The following is a 20,578-nucleotide window of genomic DNA, read 5'->3' on the forward strand; positions in this document are numbered from 1 at the left end:
CGTCTATATAGACAAATTTTCTTCCCGACACTGAGGAAGACGACTTTGATGGCTTCAGTTCTAAGGAGGAAGATGAGGACGGTTTACCGTGATTTTTACAAGTACGGTATGTTTTTTTTAACAGACCCGTTTAGTGTGTTGCGAGCGTGTTGCTAGCGTGTTGCTACCATTAACTGCCCTGTCACAGGCACCGTTTGGGATGAAAGTTATATTATTATTATTAAAGCTTTGAAAACTCTCTCGGTGTACCGTTTTTCTTTGTAAATATGTGTAACCATGTATAATATGTATTTGCAACTGTATATTTTTGTAATGTATTTATTTGTATTGATTTTAGACACTTATTCTGATATATTTTACACGGGCGAATGAAAAAGAAGGGGCGGAACAAACGCCGGGTGACGGGAAGTGGGGTAAAGGTGAGACCTGTTTGGGGACGCGGCGGACAATAGTGGATATATATGTTTCCCACCCTTACCTTTGGAAATATACACTTTTTTCCTTGGATTACTTTTAACGGGACCCAGACTCTGCAGGTCTGCATCAAATCTTAAGTACCCGTATCATTTTCCATTCATTTTCCCGGCTTTTGGACTGTGTACTTTAATGAAGGACAAAATTGTTAAAACGTCATATTGTCAGATATAACGAAATTGTGAATAACGAAATTGTGAATATGCTTAATTGCTGTTAAGATTGTCGAGAAAAATTGTTCAAACTTCACATTGTTTATTTGCTGTTAATAGTGTCAATAAAATTGTTCAAACCAATTCAGTTTCAATCGCGGGACTTAAAGTCGGGTTTGGGTTAATTTTGTGTTTGTGTTACATTTTTTAATGTGGGCTCATGCGGCTTATATACAGGTGCGGCTTGTGTAAGTACAAAATCGGTTTTCCTCTTAAAATGTGGTGGGTGCGGCTTATAATCAGGTGTGCTCTATAGTCCGAAATTTACGGTGTATTATAACAATATATATTATAACAACACTTAGAGTGCCAAGTCATTGTCTAAACAGTGCTTCACGAATTTGATTTGATTTGAAGTATGTAGCAGTACCATGGTATTTGGTGACACTGAAAACCAACCAACATTTTCAATTAAAAAATGGAGGATTGTTTGATTTTCTTTTTTAAAACATTTTTTAGATTTTCAGTTTTCCCAGAAAATTAGTATTTTGTAATTTGATCTAAACTGGTGTGATAAACTAAGAAAGATTTGTAGTATTTTGTAGCACTAGTGGTTCCCAAAGTGGGCGGTGGAAAGGTCTGCGGGGGGCGGTGAGGAAGAAGGGGGCTGTAGGGGGGCGGTAGGGGGGCAGCAGTCCGAAGTCGGAAGTTTTAACATTTGTTTGACGATTTGTATACAACACGTTAGGGCTGCACGATTAACCGAAATCGAATCGACATCGCGATGTGACGTAGTAAGGTTATGAAACCGCAAAGCACTGTGGATTTTTCAAAGTTTTGTAGTGAGTGATGGGAGTTTTGGCCAACCACAATTGTTACTGTTCGAGTTTTAAAAGCGGCGACCAAGCAGAGTCAAGTTTTAATAATGGCACAAGCCAATAAACGCGATTCAAAGTTTGCAAGCACCACTCTATGCCACACCCACTGTCTGAGCTCGTTAAGTGTCATGGCGGACTCTGTAAACGTAGTCCCAGAGTCAACAAACGAGAAGGAAACGAAGCTTGCACCGAAGAAGGGCGGTACATCACGTGTTTGGATCTATTTTGGTTTTGAAGAAGCGGACGTGGAACAGAAGAAAAACGCCCGTTGCAGAATTTGCTTTGGCGTAGCCGCTAGGACCAGAGGAAACACAAGTAATTTGTACCAGCACCTTAAAAATGATCACATATTAAAATACACGGCATGTCAAAAAGGATTTCAGGTAAAAGATAAAGAAGGTGCATCTACAAGTGAACTGAGAGGTAATCAAACCTCCATCAAAGCAGCATTTGCGACCTTCACGCCGCTAGGAATTCACCAGGGAGCCAAGGGGGCACTAGCCTGCAAAAGTTTGGGAACCATTGCACTAAACTAACTATTCTTTCAACTAACTAACCAACCAACCAACTAATCAACCAATCAACCAAATAAGTAACTAAATAAATAACTAAATAAGTAACTATATAAATAACTAAAAGACTAACAAAATACATGTTGTGTACAGGTACTTGTCGTCAAAGAATGTGAAAATTTCCCAAAAATTTTGTCGTCTCAGTTTTCTGTATCTTTGACCTCGCTTGACGTGACACCAGGATTTGCATAACTCATCCAAGTGTCGAGACGAACCGACAAAATGACAGAGACCGTTGCTGTCTCACTTTTTACAACCGGTTGTCATCGATCTGATCAAGAAACAGGATGCAGAGAACAACGTACGAGGAAAAAACACATCTTTTGTCTTGCAGTCCGTGTGAGCTTACGTGTGCAGTCATGTGTCTGGTTTGGTGGATCAGCTGTGCTCACCAACGCAGCTGGGAGGGAATAGGTGCGGCCTTGCGTATAGTGCAAGTGTGTCATGGACTGGAAATAGAATGTCAAAGGAATCTCCTTAGGGGTTTTTTTACAATGTCATCTAACAAATTGTTTTTTCTGCTGTTACTATGCCTTCACCGTTACTTACGGTCAATAGCGGCACGCTACTTTAAATAAATTGAAGAAACTACCAGCCGTAGCAAGTCAAAGAAAGGGAGAAGGAGAGGATAAAGACAGAGGGAGAGACGGGAATGATTGAGAGAGGTAGAAAAAGGGATTGGATTGTCACTTCACATAGCTTTACTGTTGAATTTTGTTGAAAACAAAATATTTGAAGCGCAGGTGCCCATTTCTACTTGTCCAGTTGTCTCAGGTTGTGAAACTTTGATATATTTATTTTACACTGCAGTGTTGAATAAACTTTGTACTTTTTAACTGTTTATATTTCTTGCGTGAAAATACATGAAGTACAGTAGCCTATGTCTACTGAAGCAGTTCTCTGACTAGAGATTGTGATTTGTTCTATAGAGTAAAACCCACTATATATTTTTTTACAATTGACTTTGATCGTAAACAAACAAAATGCTGGCCAGATATCTCAGTTCGTGAGAGTTAGATTTAATTTGTTGAACTCACAATATATGGTTTAGTGCCGATTGTTATTTTACTATATTGTTTATGTCTTATTTTTGTTGCTCTCCAAGTGTAGGATAGATTTGTTGCTGGCGACGTGCAATAAATATTACAAGGTTCTATAACACAACTATCCGTCTGTTTTTTATTCAACTGACTCGAATACTCCTCAGAAAATTTTGAATTCTTTGACATACAACTTATTTTTGAGGTAACGGAAATAGTTACTTTCCCTGGTAACTAGTTACTCTTACTATAGAGTAATTCAGTTAAACACTCTGTTACCTTTTGAAAGAAGTAGTGGGTAGCTAACACTAATTATGTTTTACTTTAACAATGGATAAAACCACCCAAATCATGATTCAGGTTAAACCCCCGAATCCCCCCCCCAGAAAAAAAATAAGACCTGGTAAGACCTGATTGAAACTGTATGATCAAAACACACCACCGGAAAATTAAGGGAGCCATGAATGTGAGTGTGTCTCATACATACATGCATATGAGTGTTTGTGGACATACGCTGGTCGAATTAAGTTTGTGTATGTAAATACTTTTTTCTCAACACAGTTTCAGGATGTTATCCTTTTGGTTCAATGGTTTTGTAGTCTTAAAATTCTGCAGAGGCATCACAAAGATAAAAAGTCACACATTAACATGCGCACAGCCTCCACACCCCACCCCCACACACGGACACTGCAAAAAAGTTTTACCGTATGGACAGATAATCTTTGTTTTAAGTCTATATCAACTGTTTTTCCTGGTAAAACAAGAAAAAAAAACATCAAAATAGGCATACTATACTATAGTGGCAGATTGCTTGCTTCCTTTAAAGGGACAGTGAATACTGGTCAAATATTACAAGGGTCCCTTTACAAAATGCCTACTGGTTTGTTCTGCAATTTATGGTCTGCATTTTATATAGCGCTTTTCAAGTCAATGAAGACCTTCCAAAGCGCTTTACAATGTGCTTCACACTTTTCCCTTTTACACACAACCAATAGCAGCGTCAGCCATGCAGCCAGAGACCTGCTAGCGGGGGCATCAGGGACTCAGTGTCTTGCCCAAGGACATATAACACGCAGAAGCGGGAATCAAACTTGCGACTTCTTTATCCCAAGCTGATCGCTCCTGAGCTATTGCCGACCCAAATCACAGTTTATAAAACTTTTTTCCAGATAATATTAAAAGCCTAGTGCACCGTTTCTAGGTGCATTTTCACCATTCATGGGTTGGCCCTGTTGAATGGCCGTCCACTAGCACACTAATGCATTTGCATGAACATTTTTTATTATTTTCACCTAATGCTTACTATGGCATTTAAAGAACGTTGTTTACTTTAATTTGAACTTAAACACAAATACCAAATTAAATAAAAGTATAAAAGCTTTGTAGTAAATTGAAAGGTGATGCATACTTTGACAAAAAAGTTTTCAATGTATTAGCTTGCTTTAGCAGTTGAGTCAAATGGAAAAGAAAGGGCAAGTAACGATAGGAAAGGAGAAGAGAAGAAAAAATGTGCTGATTTATTTTTTATGTCCTCGAAGAGGGCAGAAAAACAAGGAGAAAAGCAATTACACTCCTGGGGCACTTTGAGTCTCCCTAGTTTGTATTCTTCCCTGGGTTTTTTTAGCATCATTTTTGGTGGCACTACACCAGGGGTCTTCAACCTTTTTCAGGCCGAGTGCTAATTTTTGTAACAAATTAGCGCAACCGGCACCCAGTCTGATATATATTTCTAAAATAGCAACGTAGCTAGATGGCTTGGTAAATAGCTAAAAAGAAGCCTGATAGTTACCTAGAAAAGTAAACAGGTACAAAAGGAACAGCAAGCTAGATCACTAGCTCAGAGAGAAAAAACTTAATAGCCAGATACAAAAACAAAAAATGTAAAAAGCCAGGTTGGTTAGGTTGATAAATAGCTAAACATGTAGGAAGATGAACAAAGCTAGTATACAAAGCTAAAAAGTTAGCCAGATATCTAGCTAAAAAAATGCACATTGTCTGCTCATTCGCTTTGTAAAACCCATAAATTGGAATTATTTTGTTTTATTTTCAGTAAAATAAATCAATAAATAGATAAATAAATACAATTGTTTCATAAATGAATAAATTCTCATTTATAGTCTCTTAATTAACTGCCTAAAAATAATTATCAATACTTGAATAGATATTTTTTTTTCATGAAGCACAAGAACTGGAATATCCATCCATCCATTATCTGTACCGCTTATCCTCAGTAGGGTCACGGGGGTGCTGGAGCCCATCCCAGCTGTCTTCGGGGAGTGGGCAGGGGACACCCGGAACTAGGTTGCCAGCCAGTCGCAGGGCACACAGAGACAGACAAGTCAGTACCCCATTCACACCTAGGGATATTTGGACCAGCCAATTAACCTGCATGTCTTTTTGGATGTGGGAGGAAACCGGAGTGCCCGGAGGAAACACACACAAGCACGGGAAGAACATGCAAACTTTGCAGGCTGGTAGCTGGATTAGGTCCAACTGCCTCATAACTATTCCGCGGACACGCTAATCACTCAATTTATTTATTTGAATTCCTAAATAACAATTTATTATGTCAGTATGTTATTATGATGCTTTTTCCAGGTTAATTATTAAAAATAGGGTAAATAAACTCAACCAATAAAAAAATAATTTTACTTGAAAATTCCAATGACTGAGCACCTGGTGAGTTTTTTTCAGAACAGGTCTGCAGGCACTTCAACTGTACTTAGGGGGGACCCTGGTGCCCGAGGGCACCACATTGGAGAACCCTGCACTACACAATACAGCAGCATCTATTGGGCAAATAATAGAAACTAGTAGAAAATAATCCTAGAATAAAATAATAAATAGAAAAAAATATTGTTTGTTGGTTTGGATGCCTTAACCACTCAGGTTGAAGCCACCATTTTCTGTGGTGTGTCTTGGGCAAGTACAGCCTGGTGGCGGCCATGCCTCTTCAGGCCAACAAATGTTTCCACACTAAACACAACTGATTTTAAGAATGATTTTTCTTATTTTACCAGATAAATATGGTAAAAATATGTTCAAAACCAAAGAAACATTTGTGATGAGTCATGTGGTGCGCACACATACGGATTAATGTGCGCATGCAAGCTTGTTCAGCTACTTCACTCGTTACTCCCTAAAGTGCTATTGTGAAAGAGCAGTGTCATGTGTTTTCAGCAAAAGCCGCGTTAGCACTTGATAGTTGCTCTACTACACAGAACTCCACTACGCACACTTGATTAATAACATTCCACTCTATGATTATAGCAGTACAACTTCCTCGAAGGCCAAAAACGAAACTAAAATATAATCATCTGTCTCAATCCTGCACTCTGGTCCCTGTTTCCAAGTGGGTTTCTGTCTCCATCTATCACTCCCCCCTCTCTCTCTTCCCTCCTGTCTCCCTTGACCATGCCTTATTTGGTCACTCACTTCCGGGTTCAATATTCTTCCTTATGCTTCAGGCATTTTTCTTGATTTCCCTTCTATTACGACTCCCTTGTCGCTGCAGGAAAAACTCAAGCATTTTATCAGCATTATTGGGTTGTAATGTCTTTAAGTGACAGCTTTATTTTTTGGCTTCATACTGTCCGTTGCTGACATTTTCTACCATAGCAAGCATACCAGTCTTTTCTTGTCTCCTCTGCTATCCTGTGTCAATATAAATATTTTTTCACTTGAGGGACTGCTAAACTTTGTGTCATCGCTTCATACGGAATGCTTTTACTCTCCTTGACTGAGAAATGTGATTTGCCAAATTTAATAAAAAAATAAAAAATGAAAAATTTTGAGCTTGCCATATAGCATTTGAAGTTCTTCAACAAATATAATAAAATTTAGAGCTTATAAAAGGGGGACATTCTTTAATATGGTACTTTCCCTTGGTTCTGAGTGTTTCTTAACTAATTTGATTAAAATGTCTATCTATAGATGAAAAAATAATTATAAAATGTTCATGTAGAAGTCTGAATATTTAATCCATACATGCATATCGTGCAGCACGGCGGCGCAGTGGTTAGCGCATGTGCGGCACAGTTCAAGTCATGGGAACCTCCTGCGTGGGTTCAAATCCACCTCCAGACTTCCTGTGTGGAGTTTGTATGTTCTCCCCGTGCTTGCGTGGGTTTCCTCCGGGCACTCCGGTTTCCTCCCACATTTCAAAAACATGCATTTCAGGTGAATTGGCTGGTCCAAATTGTCCCTAGGTGTGAATGAGTGAGTGAGTTGTCTGTCCCCGTGTGCCCTGCGATTGTCTGGCAACCAGTTCAGGGTGTCCCCTGCCCACTGCCCGATGATTGCTGGGATGGGCTCCAGCACCCCCGCGACCCTACTGAGGATAAGCGGTGCAGCTAATGAGATGAGATGAGATGAAACATGCATATCGTCACTGCTATTCTAGAAAAGCTCTTTTTTTTCCCTACATTAATGAAATGTTTACAAAAAAGGCAGAAAGTGGGATGTCCTTTTGAAATAGTAGCGAGGAATAAAAAATAATTGAATATGCCTACATTATTTTTTTCCTGATGTATTCCCGAGATGTCGGATTGCAGACAAAATTAAGTCAATCAATATTTTATTTTTTCTTTGTTTAGAAATGCAGTATAAGTGTATTGAACTAGCCTTTGTATTTAAACAAAAAACATCAACTAAGGGAGAAAACATCGCTTGATTTTTTTCCCCAATGTTCCTAGTGTTCATATAAAATGCGTATTTTGTAATTTGCTATAAACTGGCGTAGTAAACTACAGAGTTCACAGTATTTGGTAGGCCTGCTTTTTCCAACTGTAGTCAATTACTTTTTGACTATTGTTACATACTACATCTGCATAGGATTCTTAATAAGAACTCTGAATTTATCTTTTTAAATAAAGTCATTGTATATCAATTTGCCCAGTGTTTTTTTTTTTGAGGAGGCTATGTTTGTGGTTGAAAGGTTGGTGACCCCAGTTTTAGAGGACAACTATGCCAATGTAAGCTCTGCTGATTTCTTTAGCAGTCATCGGTTTATTCTGCAAGCATCAGTAATAACCTTAATGAACTGAGGTTCCTACGGTGCCGTCCTGTCCTGAAGGCAAGAAAAAAAGATGAGTGATGAGTGAGGAGCGTCATTTGCCGCTAAAGGCCAGGTGAGAAGGAATAACCGTGCTATTGTTGCTAGCTTACGCAAAAAAGAACGATAAACTGGAGCAGTGCCATCACTGGAACACAAAGTCTGTTTCATTCTGTAATTAACAGGGTTCAAACACCTTTTACATGGCCAAATTCAAGCACTTTTCAAGCACTTTTTTTAACTGAAATAAAGTTGCTATCTTACTGCTAGCACATATTCTGTGCCACTTTTGAGAGGTTTCTATCTATGATCTTCGATCTTTTTGTATCAATGGCCTGCTGTAAGCTTACATGAATTCTGCCATTCTTCTTCAACATTGATTGCGCAACTTGGCGACGTCACGTGACCCTGAAGGTTAATGTATCCGTGAACCGTAAACCGAATGGTAAAAAAAAAAATAATCCCCCCCAAAATAAAAAAATCAATACTGGTTCAAACAATACGCAAAAATACAGGAATCACATGCTTTAAAAAAAACAACAACTTTTAAGTCAAGAAATTTGTATTTATTCATGCCTAACATGAGGATTTACCTAAAGCAGGGGTGGGCAAACTTTTTGAGTGGGGGGGGCACTTTGGGTTAAAAAAAAGCGGCGATGCGTCCAGTCCTGCAGACCTATCCAAATGTTCTCATTCACGAATACTTGTACATGCAGACATGTTCTAATTTTTTTATACTGTACACATTTTTTAATAAGATTATACTCATTAAATTTGTTTTCAAACCCTCACAATTAAACAAAATAATATATTAGGTCCCTGTTTTAGGCACCGATTTGATATTTAGTTTTGCAGTAAAATGTTTTTGTAGACTTTCTGTAGTATTTCTAAGTCGTATTTTTTGTAGTGTTTCTGTAGTTTCTCTGTTGTAGTATTTTGTAGTGTTTCTGTTATGTAGTACAGTATTTCTGTAGTCGTATTTTTCTAGTATTAATTTTACATTTTTGTAATAATTCCGTAACAGTATTTTTGTCGCATTTCTGTAGTATTTTTGTAGTATTACTTTAGATGTATTTTTGTCTTATATAACTGAAAAAAAATGTGGTATTTATGTAGTAATTAGTAGTAGACATACAAAAGTAACTAAGCTGGGACAAAAAAATAGTAGTATTTACTATTAAATATATTGTCATTAGACTTTGACCACTTTTGTTTGGCGGGACGGATTAAAAAGCCTCACGGCTGTATGTGGCCCGCGGGCTGAGGTTTGCCCAAACCTGATTTAGAGGAAGCTGACATGATTGTCTGCCATCTTGCTTCTATGGGTTCCCCCCAAAAGCAAAAAAACTTGTAAAAGGTTATGCAAAAAACAAAGAAGAAACATTGTGCAGTTTAGTCATTTTGAGTCTCTGTAGTTTGTTATTGTCTGTGCTTTTAAACGTTTGTTATTTTGTTTTTCTTCTAATAAAATAAGAAAAACAAATAACACTTGATTATATAGCAAATGGTAGTTAATTTTGCTTTTCTAAAGAAATATTTTCTACATTTGAAAATACTCTCAATATGGTTGGTTGGTTCCCTTAACCACCATTTCCAGTGGTGTGTCTTGGACAAGTACAGCCTGGTGGCGCCCATCCCTCACCAGGCCAATATAAGTTTCCACCCGGTCTCGAACCGGGGACATTTTTGCATGCTCAGCGAATGTGCTCACCACTACGGAAACATACTCTCAAAATGACCCAAACTATAATTACTTTGTTAGCTAGTTGAGAAAGAATCCACTTTCTCATCAAATCAGAAAAAAGAGCTAAAGTACCTATAGAAAAATTACAAAAATACACATAAAAAAGTTACATTTTTGGACGAAAAGGGTAACATTTGTAAAGTTGGAAATTACAGTATACTGTGAGTGACCTTTTTCTGATGATTTAGACTTAAGTTACTAAATTACTCTTATTGAACAATCTTTTTGCTATACTTTTGTTAAAAATACAATCACGTATCAGAGATAAAAAAAATCTTCATTTCCTTATAAATCAAAAACATTCTGTCATGCAAACATTCAAGTTTATACTTGTACTTGGACAATGTACAGGAAGAAATTAAAGGAATGTCATTCTTAGGATTGCAGTATTGTATTTGTTTTTTAAAAAATCCAGTGACGAGTGAGATCAGACGAGTCAGAAGTTAAGAATGTGCCACTTGCATACCTGTCAACCTCCACGGCTCCATGCCCTTACAAAATGTTGTATTTTCCCTTACAAAATAATCTTACACACTATTTTTTTAAACATGTTTATTTATGTAGTTTAACATGTTATATTGTACATGTGTTTCGTTATATCATATATATTGTTAATTAACATTTTGTTGTGAGATACTGAGTTGCTCGACATGAATGAGGTTTATTATAAAAAAGTTCAAAAATTAAGTAGCTTGGACGTTCATTTTAGAAGGAAAAAAATACATGCAAATATTAAGTAGAATAATACATTTTCTTATTTAAATTATTAATTCATTTTCTGCATTACATTAAATTATTGTTGGTACTGAAGGGATGACCACAAACCTGTCTTTTTTCATTTTCTCCTTTTATACTTCCTTATTTTCTTAACTTCTTTATAAAACAATAATGATTCGTAATATAATGCATCAACGCTAGTGAGCCGTTTGAGAGCCGGCTCTCTTTAATGAGTTGAGCCGAAAAAGCCGGTTCTCTAAAAAGTGACAGACTTCCTTTCACTACATAACTACTATACGAAATCCGAGGCGACAGATGCATACGCACAATAGCATCAAACCGCTTGCTTCGTTTGCAACGAAAAAAACGATAACGAGATAGAGGCTACCGCGGCGAACTCGTTTGACCCGAATGATTTGCTGTTTCGTCATAGTCGGTGTATACCGGATGGTACCCATAATTGACAATTTTTTTTCCGTACAGATTTTCTTGTACGTCGTACACGTCTTAAAATACATAAAAAACGTACTTTGTACGGCAAAAACGTACAGGTTGACAGGTATTTAAGATTCCAGCTCAAACACAGCTTGATTGTGTGGTAGAGGTGCTAATTAATACTCAACTAGTTATACTTCAGATACATATGGCATATACTTGCATGTAAGTCATATTTAAAATTGTAAAATACAATACTGAATTAAGGTCTATCTCGCTGACTTCACCTCGACCAGGTACTTAAACCTCTATCGTGTGTCCAAGGATGTATGTCCCCCATTCTTGAAATGAAATGATCTGCATTTTTATAGCTCTTTTCGAGTCAATGAAGACTTCCCAGAGCGCTTTACAATGTGCTTCACACTTAGCCATTCACAACACACAGTCACACACCAATAGCGGCCGTGCAGCCATGCAAGGCGCCAAACTGCTTATTGGGGGCATTATGGATTCAGTGTCTTGCCCAAGGACACTTCGACATATAACACGGAGGAGCCGGGAATAGAACCTGCGATCTCTTTATCCCAAGACGAGCGCTCTACCTCCTGAGCTAATGCCGCCCTTCTTCTTCCTGTTCAGTCAAATGTTGCCGTCCTGATTGTATTTGGTAGGGACCACATCTTATTTCATTGTAATTTAATGCATTTGCTTTTTTGCCAATAATAATGGGCCTGGGGAAAGTTTGTGATGAGGGAAAGGAAAAGTGGAAAACAGTGACAACAATGACCGAGTCAATGAAGGAAATGATAGTTGAAATGGTGTCTGCTATCAAAGCGCTATAAATATATTGTTTTTTCTTGTGTACACATTTAATTATGTATTTTTATTTAGGTACACATTTCATCAATATTATTGGTACGTGATTCTTTTAGAATGTGGCGATTTTAAACCAGTTATAGGTGACCAACAACAACAGCAGCAAGATGATGAAGGTGCTGTATTTAAGTCAGATCAGGAGGCTGGTAAATGATGGAAACCTTTACCATTTGTTTCATTTAAGGCAGTAAACCCCTACCAGAAAAATGAGCATGGGTGCCCCCAGGCTGTAATTGCCCAAGACTCATCACATGAATTGGTCTCCCTGACAACCCAGGCAGCTCAAGGAACCATGGACTGTGAACTTGGACGCTTATAGGTGAGTATATACAGCATATTTAAAAGCCATGTAAATATTTAACATTAAAATTCAGCAATCCCCTTATAGGTAAAGAAAAGAGGACCAAGTCAGTCGTAGTACAGGGAAGTTTTGAAATCGAAATATTCACTTCAAAATGTGGGGTAGTTTTTATAACTTAGTAAATTAAGATAAGAATAAGACATGGGCTGACTTAAGTTTTCACCATTTGTATAAATCATACAATTTGGCAGCACTTGTAATAGCATCATTTTCGAGCGCACTCTCACAAACTACTCAAAGGTGGGTAGAGAAGGAAAACATTTTAATTATGTAAAAGTACTGTTACTTCGGAATAATATTACTCAAGTCGAGGTAAAAAGTGGTCATCCGAATAATTACTGAAGCAAAAGTAAAAAAAAATACTTGGACACATCTGATGACATCGTCAAATCAAACAGCAAATTTTATCACGTGATTTCTGATAATACGGACTATATCACACTGGCTCATTTCTCTAAGATGGACTGTATACAGCCTTGGTGTTATCCATTGTTAGTATTTTCTAAGGTGAGAAATTGTAATAATCAGTGATTGCCCGGATTGACGAAGAGGAACTCCAGCCACAAGTGCGAGCTTGGCTGTATCAACCAGTACAACCAGTTTAGCCACATACAGTAGCAATCTAGTACAGTCACAATAAAACACAGAGCACTCCCCGGCCAAAGTCCGGTGCAGCTGCATGCTTAAAACCACAAAGTTAACCTTTAGTTGGCATGCTGACCCGCTTGACAAATAATACCTAGGTTTGTTTTACAAGACTGACAAATCAGAGAATCAGACTGAGGGTACATTTATCATATCTAAAGTATCACGTGGAATAGTAAGATTCACGGTGCACTGACAGCATAACTCCCACATGCTGACAAGCAAAAACAATAACAAGGACAATTTGTTTGGTAGGGGTTGGCAACCCAGAATGTTGAAAGAGCCATATTGTACCCATTTACACATGTGCATATACATGCATACATCCATACATACATATACTCATAAATACATGCATACATAAATATATACAAACAGTGAACATAATATACACATATGCATATACTGTACATATATATTAAAATACCATCAAATCTTCAGAATATTTTACTGTCTTTGAGAAGAGACATTTTTAAAATCATTTTACTCATATTTTAAGTAAATTTAAGTTTTGGTTTTTACTTGAAAATACAGTAAAAATATCATGGATTTATAAAGAACTTCTAAACTTTACATTTTCTTATGCTTTGCTTATTTCTACCTAGTTGTTTTTTATATTTTGGGGTTTTTATTACATGCTCGTATGTGGGGTGAGTGCAAGTAATCTAATTTGTGCTGTATGTTTTGCATATAGCATATTTAAAAATAAAGTTGATGACAATGACAAGAGCAAAATACACACTGAGGTGTGGATAATTTTTTCAGTGTACGTAATGAATCTCTTCCTGGCATCTTTTACTCAAAGATTAAAATTTAAAAAAAACTCATTTATAAACTCACAGGAAAATCATTACACTTTGGGGGCCAGTAAAAGAATCATAGAAAAGAAAGCCTTTACACAAAAACAAGTTTCAACATTCCCTTTGTGAAGTTTAAGTACTGTATTTTTAGCTTACTTGTGCAGCAGCAACAACAGCGGACCAAGATCCTTTCACACCAATTCCAACCTCGCTTCATTCTCTCGCACACTCACAAAAACATGCACACGTGCATACATGCAATTCCGATTGTGGCTACATTTACACACCTGTAACACGCAAAACTCACACAAACTCTCACACAAAAATGCATTTTTTACAAGTCCAGAGAGGCAGAGTGAGTGAACTGGGATTTAGTGAGGAGTAGTTATAGGAGGAAGAGTAAGAGGAGGAGCTGCATGAAGCCCTCCTCCCTTTAACTGCAGGAATCTAGTTTCCTTGCCAATTGATTTGCATCTACAAAAATGATTGGACTTGATTTCCCTTTTTTTTTCTTTTGAGGCGTGTTCCAGGAAACCTAGCGTCACAAACTTAACAAATCAACAGGGTTGGGTAGGGTTACTTTTACTTGATTACTTGCAATTACTTTTGGATTACTCCAATACCAAATATGCTAATAAAAGACAAAAGAAACTAAATATGAATAAAATTACTAAATTTTTGGGGAGTAACGAAATACATGGAGCGGCAAAAATTATGTTGGCAAGCTGATTTATTTTCTTTTTGTTTCTGTCGCATTTTACATAGTTTTGCCGGAGATCAAAGAGATCAAAGCTAGGAGAGAAAGCTTACCACGTGTTGTGAGTCATAATTTTATTCATATTTAGTTTATTTTGTCTTTTATTAGCATATTTGGTATTGGAGTAATCCAAAAGTACCGTATTTTCCGCACTATATGGCGCACCATGTTATAAGGCGCACCTTCAATGAATGATATATTTTAAAACTTATGCCATACATAAGACGCACCCCATTATAAGGCGCTATAAGTGCATGCTCAGGTAATTGTGCAATTTTGTAATTGTAATCCTGTGCAGTCCTTCGAGACATTTTTGGGATTAAGGGCTATTTACGGTAAATAAATGTGACGACTTGACTACAGTAGAGAATGTAGTTACTTTATGCAACCTCTAGATGTTGCCACGCTCAAGGGAATGTCAACAAAATATTCAAAAAGGTCAAACTTTATTAACAAACAAGCTTTCCACAACTCCATTCACTCCCAAAATAAATAAACAGCCGTTTTATTATTTTCTCTGAGGTAAAGCATTTTCGTGACACATCTTTGAACAACATCGACATATCATTTTATTTTTTGTCCATTTAGTCAACACGCAAAGAAAAAAACGTCTGATACTGTTATTTTAAATGAAACGTTAGTGCAATCGCAATAAAGTGACACTCGTAATGTGCAAAAACAACGAGTGCAAAGCAATAACATAATAACTGTAAAATGTAAAACGTAAACACACAAAAGAAAAACAAAGATCACTCTATAAGCTCCTCATCGACGAATCCCTCGAATTCTTCTTCTGCTGTGTTCGAATTGACCATATCTCAGTGAATGGGCCATCCAACACGTCCGGTGTTTTTGTGCCAGCGCTGTTGCCTTCATACGTATAGTTATCGTACTGACACTTCTGCTTGCCGCTCTTTGTTGAACAACCCACTGTTCAAGTGTCTCCTCTAACTCTGGCCATCTTGCTTTATTGCCACGGAAACTTTGTTGAGTTTTCCTTACTTGGCGGAGCTTATCTTCATCCTTTCTCCACTTCCGTACCATCGATTCATTTAAGTTTAACTCTCTCGCTGCCGCTCTATTGCCGTGTTGTGCTGCGTGACTGATCGCTTTGAGTTTAAACTCGGCGTTGTACGCGTGTCTCTTAACAGGAGCCATTTTCTTATACAAATGCACGTATGAAAGAGAATCTCGCTCTCTCTCTCTCTCTCGCTCTCTCTCTCTCTCAAACGTGACATTCTGAATAATTCTGCGTTTGTTTAAGGTAAATTGTGCTTTACATCTTCACCAGTCATAACCCTGGATTCAGACAAATACTGTATTTGTTGAATATGAATTAAGCAGTTTAATGGGGTAGCCATTTTGCCACTTAGTAAACAAATACAACACGAGCCCCGGCAACTACCAATCGTTTAATATTTCCCAGTATGCACAGCGCGAAAAATGGAGTCGGCGGCTGTTTCTCGTAGTTGCGAGACCTTGCGAATTTAATATTGAGCCATATATAAGGCGCACTGTGTTATAAGGCGCATGGTCAGCTTTTGAACAAACACAAGACTTTTAGGTGCGCCTTATAGTGCGGAAAATACGGTAATTGAAAGTAATCAAGTTAAAGTAACCCTACCCAACCCTGCAAATCAACCGGAAAAAAACAAAACAAAACAGATAACTGGTTGAACTCAAGGCTAATAAGAGACCTGTTCCTAATAACTTTTTTTTTAAAACACTTTTTCTATTAATCTTTTAAAATCATTATGTCATATTTGCTTTTATGTTTCATTCCAAAACCACCAGTATTATGTGCATTTCTGCAAAGTAGGAATGATATAAATATATGTGTATGTGTATAGAGCATATGTGTGTTTGTATGTATGTACAGTGGCTTGGGAAACTATTTGGCCCCCTTGAACTTTGTGACACATTTCAGACTTCAAACATAAAGATATAAAACTGTAATTTCTTGTGAAGAATCAACAATAAGAGGGAGACAATCGTGAAGTGAAACACACTTTATTGGATATTTTAAACTTTTTTTAACAAATAAAAAAACTAAAAAATGGGTGTGCAAAATTATTCGGCCCCATTGAGTTAATACCTTGTAGCGCCACCTTTTGCTGCGATTACAGCTGCAAGTTGCTTGGGGTATGTCTCTATCAGTTTTTCACATTGAGAAACTGATATTTTTGCCCATTGCTCCTTGCAAAACAGCTCAAGCTCAATGAGGTTGGATGGAAAGCGATTGTGAACAGCAGTTTTCAGTTCCTTCCATTTCATTCATTACTAGCGCAGTGCTCCTTGGGATATTTAAAGCTTGGGAAATCTTTTTGTATCCAAATCCAGCTTTAAACTTCTCCACAACATTATCTCGGACCTGCTTGGTGTGTTCCTCGTTCTTCATGATGCTCTCTGCGCTTTAAACAGACAACTGAGACTATCACAGTGCAGGTGCATTTATACAGAGACTTGATTACATACAGGTGGATTCCATTTATCATCGTTAGTCATTTAGATCAACACTGAATAATTCAGTGATCCTCACTGAACTTCTGGGCAGAGTTTGCTGCACTGAAGGTAAAGGGGCTGAATAATTTTGCACACCCACTTTTTCATTTTTAATTTGTTGAAAAACTTTTAAAATATCCCAAAAAAAATGTTCCACTTCATGATTGTGTTCCACTTATTGTTGATGCTTCACAAGAAATTATAGTTTTATATATTTATGTTTGAAATCTGAAATGTAGCAAAAGGTCACAAAGTTCAAGGGGGGCAACGGAATGTATGTATGTATGTATGTATGTGTGTATGTATGTATGTATGTATGTATGTATATGCAAGGATCCCTTGCTAAATATAAGATGGTTTATTTTTCACGGTTTCGCTACATCACAGATATGCATTGTGCATTTTTTGCTGTATTCTGGATGGCAAAACAGTCTTTCTACTTGTTTTTTTTTTATGTACAACAGAAAAGTGGAAAAAAGTAACATGTCTGTTCTATACTTTTATTTGTTAAACAAATGCTATGTTTACTCAGTTATTTAATTTTTTTCTTACTAAGGTTTTGCCGTATATCTTGCCTTCATTAAAAATACATCAAATCAGATAGCTAAAAATCATCTTAGAGATTTGTTTTGGGAATATTATAACTGTTCCTTATTGCATTACTACTTTCTTTTTTAATTCCACAGCCTCCCACTAGATGGCAAGACAATGTTTTGTCAGACAAAACATGTTTGTATAGAACTTTTTTGACAGGGTATACTATTAGTTTCAGGAGCGAGCAGCAGCAAGTCAACTGCAGGAGAGAGAGTGGGAAAGGTGAGAGGAGAGAGAGTGGGAAAGGTGAGATGGCACAACATTCATTTGGACAGGTAACTTAAAATTAGTTTTACCTGGTTATATCAGTATTATTTTCCCCCCATTTTATTAACACTCCACTTATTGAAACATGAATATTTTGTTTGTTTGTTTGTTTGTACATGATTCAATTGTTTGTTTGTTTGTACATGATTCAAATTGAATCTTTTCTTCCGGCGCCGTCACGAATGGCAGCCACTCCAGCAGCTCCCGTGTTATTTTCGATTGTTCTCGATTGTTCTCAGCTCAGGGATGCTGCTGGAAATGTGAATTTCCCTTCGGGGATGAACAAAGTATCTATCTATCTATCTATCTATTTAAATTCACTTTCAAATTCAATTTTCAACAATTGAGAAAATACCAAAAAATAACCTTTTCAATTAAAAGAAATTGTTACTGTCAAAATAAAATGATTGCAATAATAGTACAGTAATCCCTCGGTTATCACGGTTAATGGGGACCAAAACCACCCGCGAAAAGTGAAAATCCGCCAAGTAGCGACGCCCCTTCAAAAATGCTTAAAAAAAAAATAAAAAAAAATATATATATATATATGTAACGGGTGTAATAATAACTTTTGTTTTATTGAAATTCCTGCTGAAATATGTGTATAGTTTTTGGTAAATGTCCTGCAATGCTGAGTCCAACAGTGCCATCTGCTGGTATGGGGTGGGGTTTGGTTTTGGCTTCTAACATGTGACCAGGAGGCGGGGTTTGTTGTTAGTCTTATCAGAGAGAACTACAAAGGTAAGACCTATCTTTTGGTGCTCCACAAAAGAAGTTAATTTTAAACATTATAACCCCAGCTGACAAATCTCTCACCATGCATAGTAATGTGATTGATATTGTCAAGCTGTTTACGTTTATTTTCGTTTTGTTTCTGTTTTACTAAATATTAATTCCCCTTGTAGAGATCAAAGAGATCAGACCCAGCAGAAAAAGCTAATGTTGTGACTCATCCATTTGCAGAAACTGTAATAATAAAAACCTCATCATCCAGTCCAGCGTGAATGTGGATCTTTGGTGGGACACGTACACCGCGGTTACATACATATATATATATATATATATTATATATATATATATTCTACTAGAATTTCATAATGTCCCAGCACTGGTAAGCTATTTTCAAAACAGATCTGCAGGCACCTGGGCTGTCCTTGTTATCTACAGCATATAACAGGTGGGCTAGTGCTTAGGATTCAGCGTTCTGTTCCTACCCGATTCGATTCCCATTGTATCGAATGTTCGGGATTTTGTTCAGTGATATTTTTCAACTGATCAATCATTTCATGAATACAATAATGTCCTCCTGTAAAACCTCATATATAATGCGCACCTAAATTTTGAGTTATTTTTTTTAGGCAAAAAACAAAGTTCTTGATAGGTTATCCAAGAACTTAAGATTTTACTAACCTTTCCCTGAGTTGAAAAAGCACTCCATTTCTACACTGGAGCGTGAGTGGGACACACAAAGTGCCGAGCTAGGGACGAGACCCTCCTGAGGCGGGTTGCGCTCGGTAGTCCGAACCAGACACCAGCCGGGTCGCTCGCTGGGCCTCTCCAGCAGCTCCACAGTCTGGCCTGGAGTGAAAAAGACAGTAATAAGACATTATAAGAAAATATGTCAAAGAAGAATACAAGCGCATGTAGACAATGAAAGAAGAAACATGTATCAAACTCATGGCCCGCAGGCCAAATGTGTTCTGCCACATTGTTTTATGTTGCCCGCAAGACCTTAAGATGTCTAAACGTCTAAAAATGAATAATGATGAATGAAGGAATGCCCTTCAGTGTCATTATTCATTAAATTATATTATATAATTAACAGCTGCGATTGGCTGGCAACCAGTTCAGGGTGTCCCCTGCCCACTGCCCGGAGATGGGCTCCCTAATAAGGATAAGCAGTACAGCTAATGAGATGAGATGAGATATACCTGTAATTAACAGGTAAAAGAGTGCTTTGGCCTAGGATGCCTGTCGACTATATCTGCGAAGTGACGGCTGAGCGCCAGTATCCTATATCCACGCCAATTAGTGGAATTGACAAATAAATTATCCTAAAAATATTAAAAACAAATTCTAATTTTGTTATGGTGACACATCAACATACTTGATTTATTACCACATCATGCTCATAGTTAAAATTGCTTGTATCTCGAGCAAATTTTGGTGATTTAAAATAACTATAAACCAAATACTTTGTTTGTTTGCCTCACAAACATCAAAGTTAAACCTAAATAGCTATAAAACACATCTTACTGAAAACACATTAAACGAGTAATCGAACATAAAAAAAAACAATAATAGGATGAATAATTTCAGGAATTGCCACGCCGCCTTCACAGGAGGGTGAAAACCAGGGGGTGTGGAACTGGGCCTACCTGTTGTCTCGGTATACTTGAACTTGGGTTTTACCTTGGATGTTGGCCGCAATTTTTGCTAGAAAACATCTTAACTGGAATTTCTAAGAGCTTGAGTTGCTCGTATGTAGAAGTATCACTGTTTTTGATTTATAACATTACAGTATGTATGCGTAGTGACTTTTTTTCGATGCTAAAGTAATGTTAGTGGCTTGAATAATTATTTAATTCAGGGTTTCTTTACATGAAGCAGTAGTAACATTTATTTTACATGCCAATTACATTTAGTTACATTTACAGGTTAAGTCAGGCACTTTGGGGACAGCTATTACACTGATGTGGCCCCTTGGTAAA

At 37.2% G+C, this 20,578-nt stretch overlaps 1 protein-coding gene across 1 annotated transcript in view; it reads right to left on the bottom strand.

Moving 5' to 3' along the window:
• Positions 1-20,578, bottom strand: part of kalrna (kalirin RhoGEF kinase a) — a 222,388-nt gene that overhangs the window by 50,335 nt on the left and 151,475 nt on the right. The window contains exon 40 of the mRNA XM_088352822.1: positions 19,278-19,445. Coding sequence (XP_088208948.1) covers positions 19,278-19,445 — 168 coding nt within the window. The remainder of the gene's footprint in view (positions 1-19,277; positions 19,446-20,578) is intronic.

This window comes from Urocampus carinirostris, chromosome 14 (genome assembly GCF_059441175.1).
Source record: "Urocampus carinirostris isolate Australia breed hairy pipefish chromosome 14, RoL_Ucar_1.0, whole genome shotgun sequence".
In the NCBI taxonomy this organism is placed as follows: Eukaryota; Metazoa; Chordata; class Actinopteri; order Syngnathiformes; family Syngnathidae; genus Urocampus; species Urocampus carinirostris.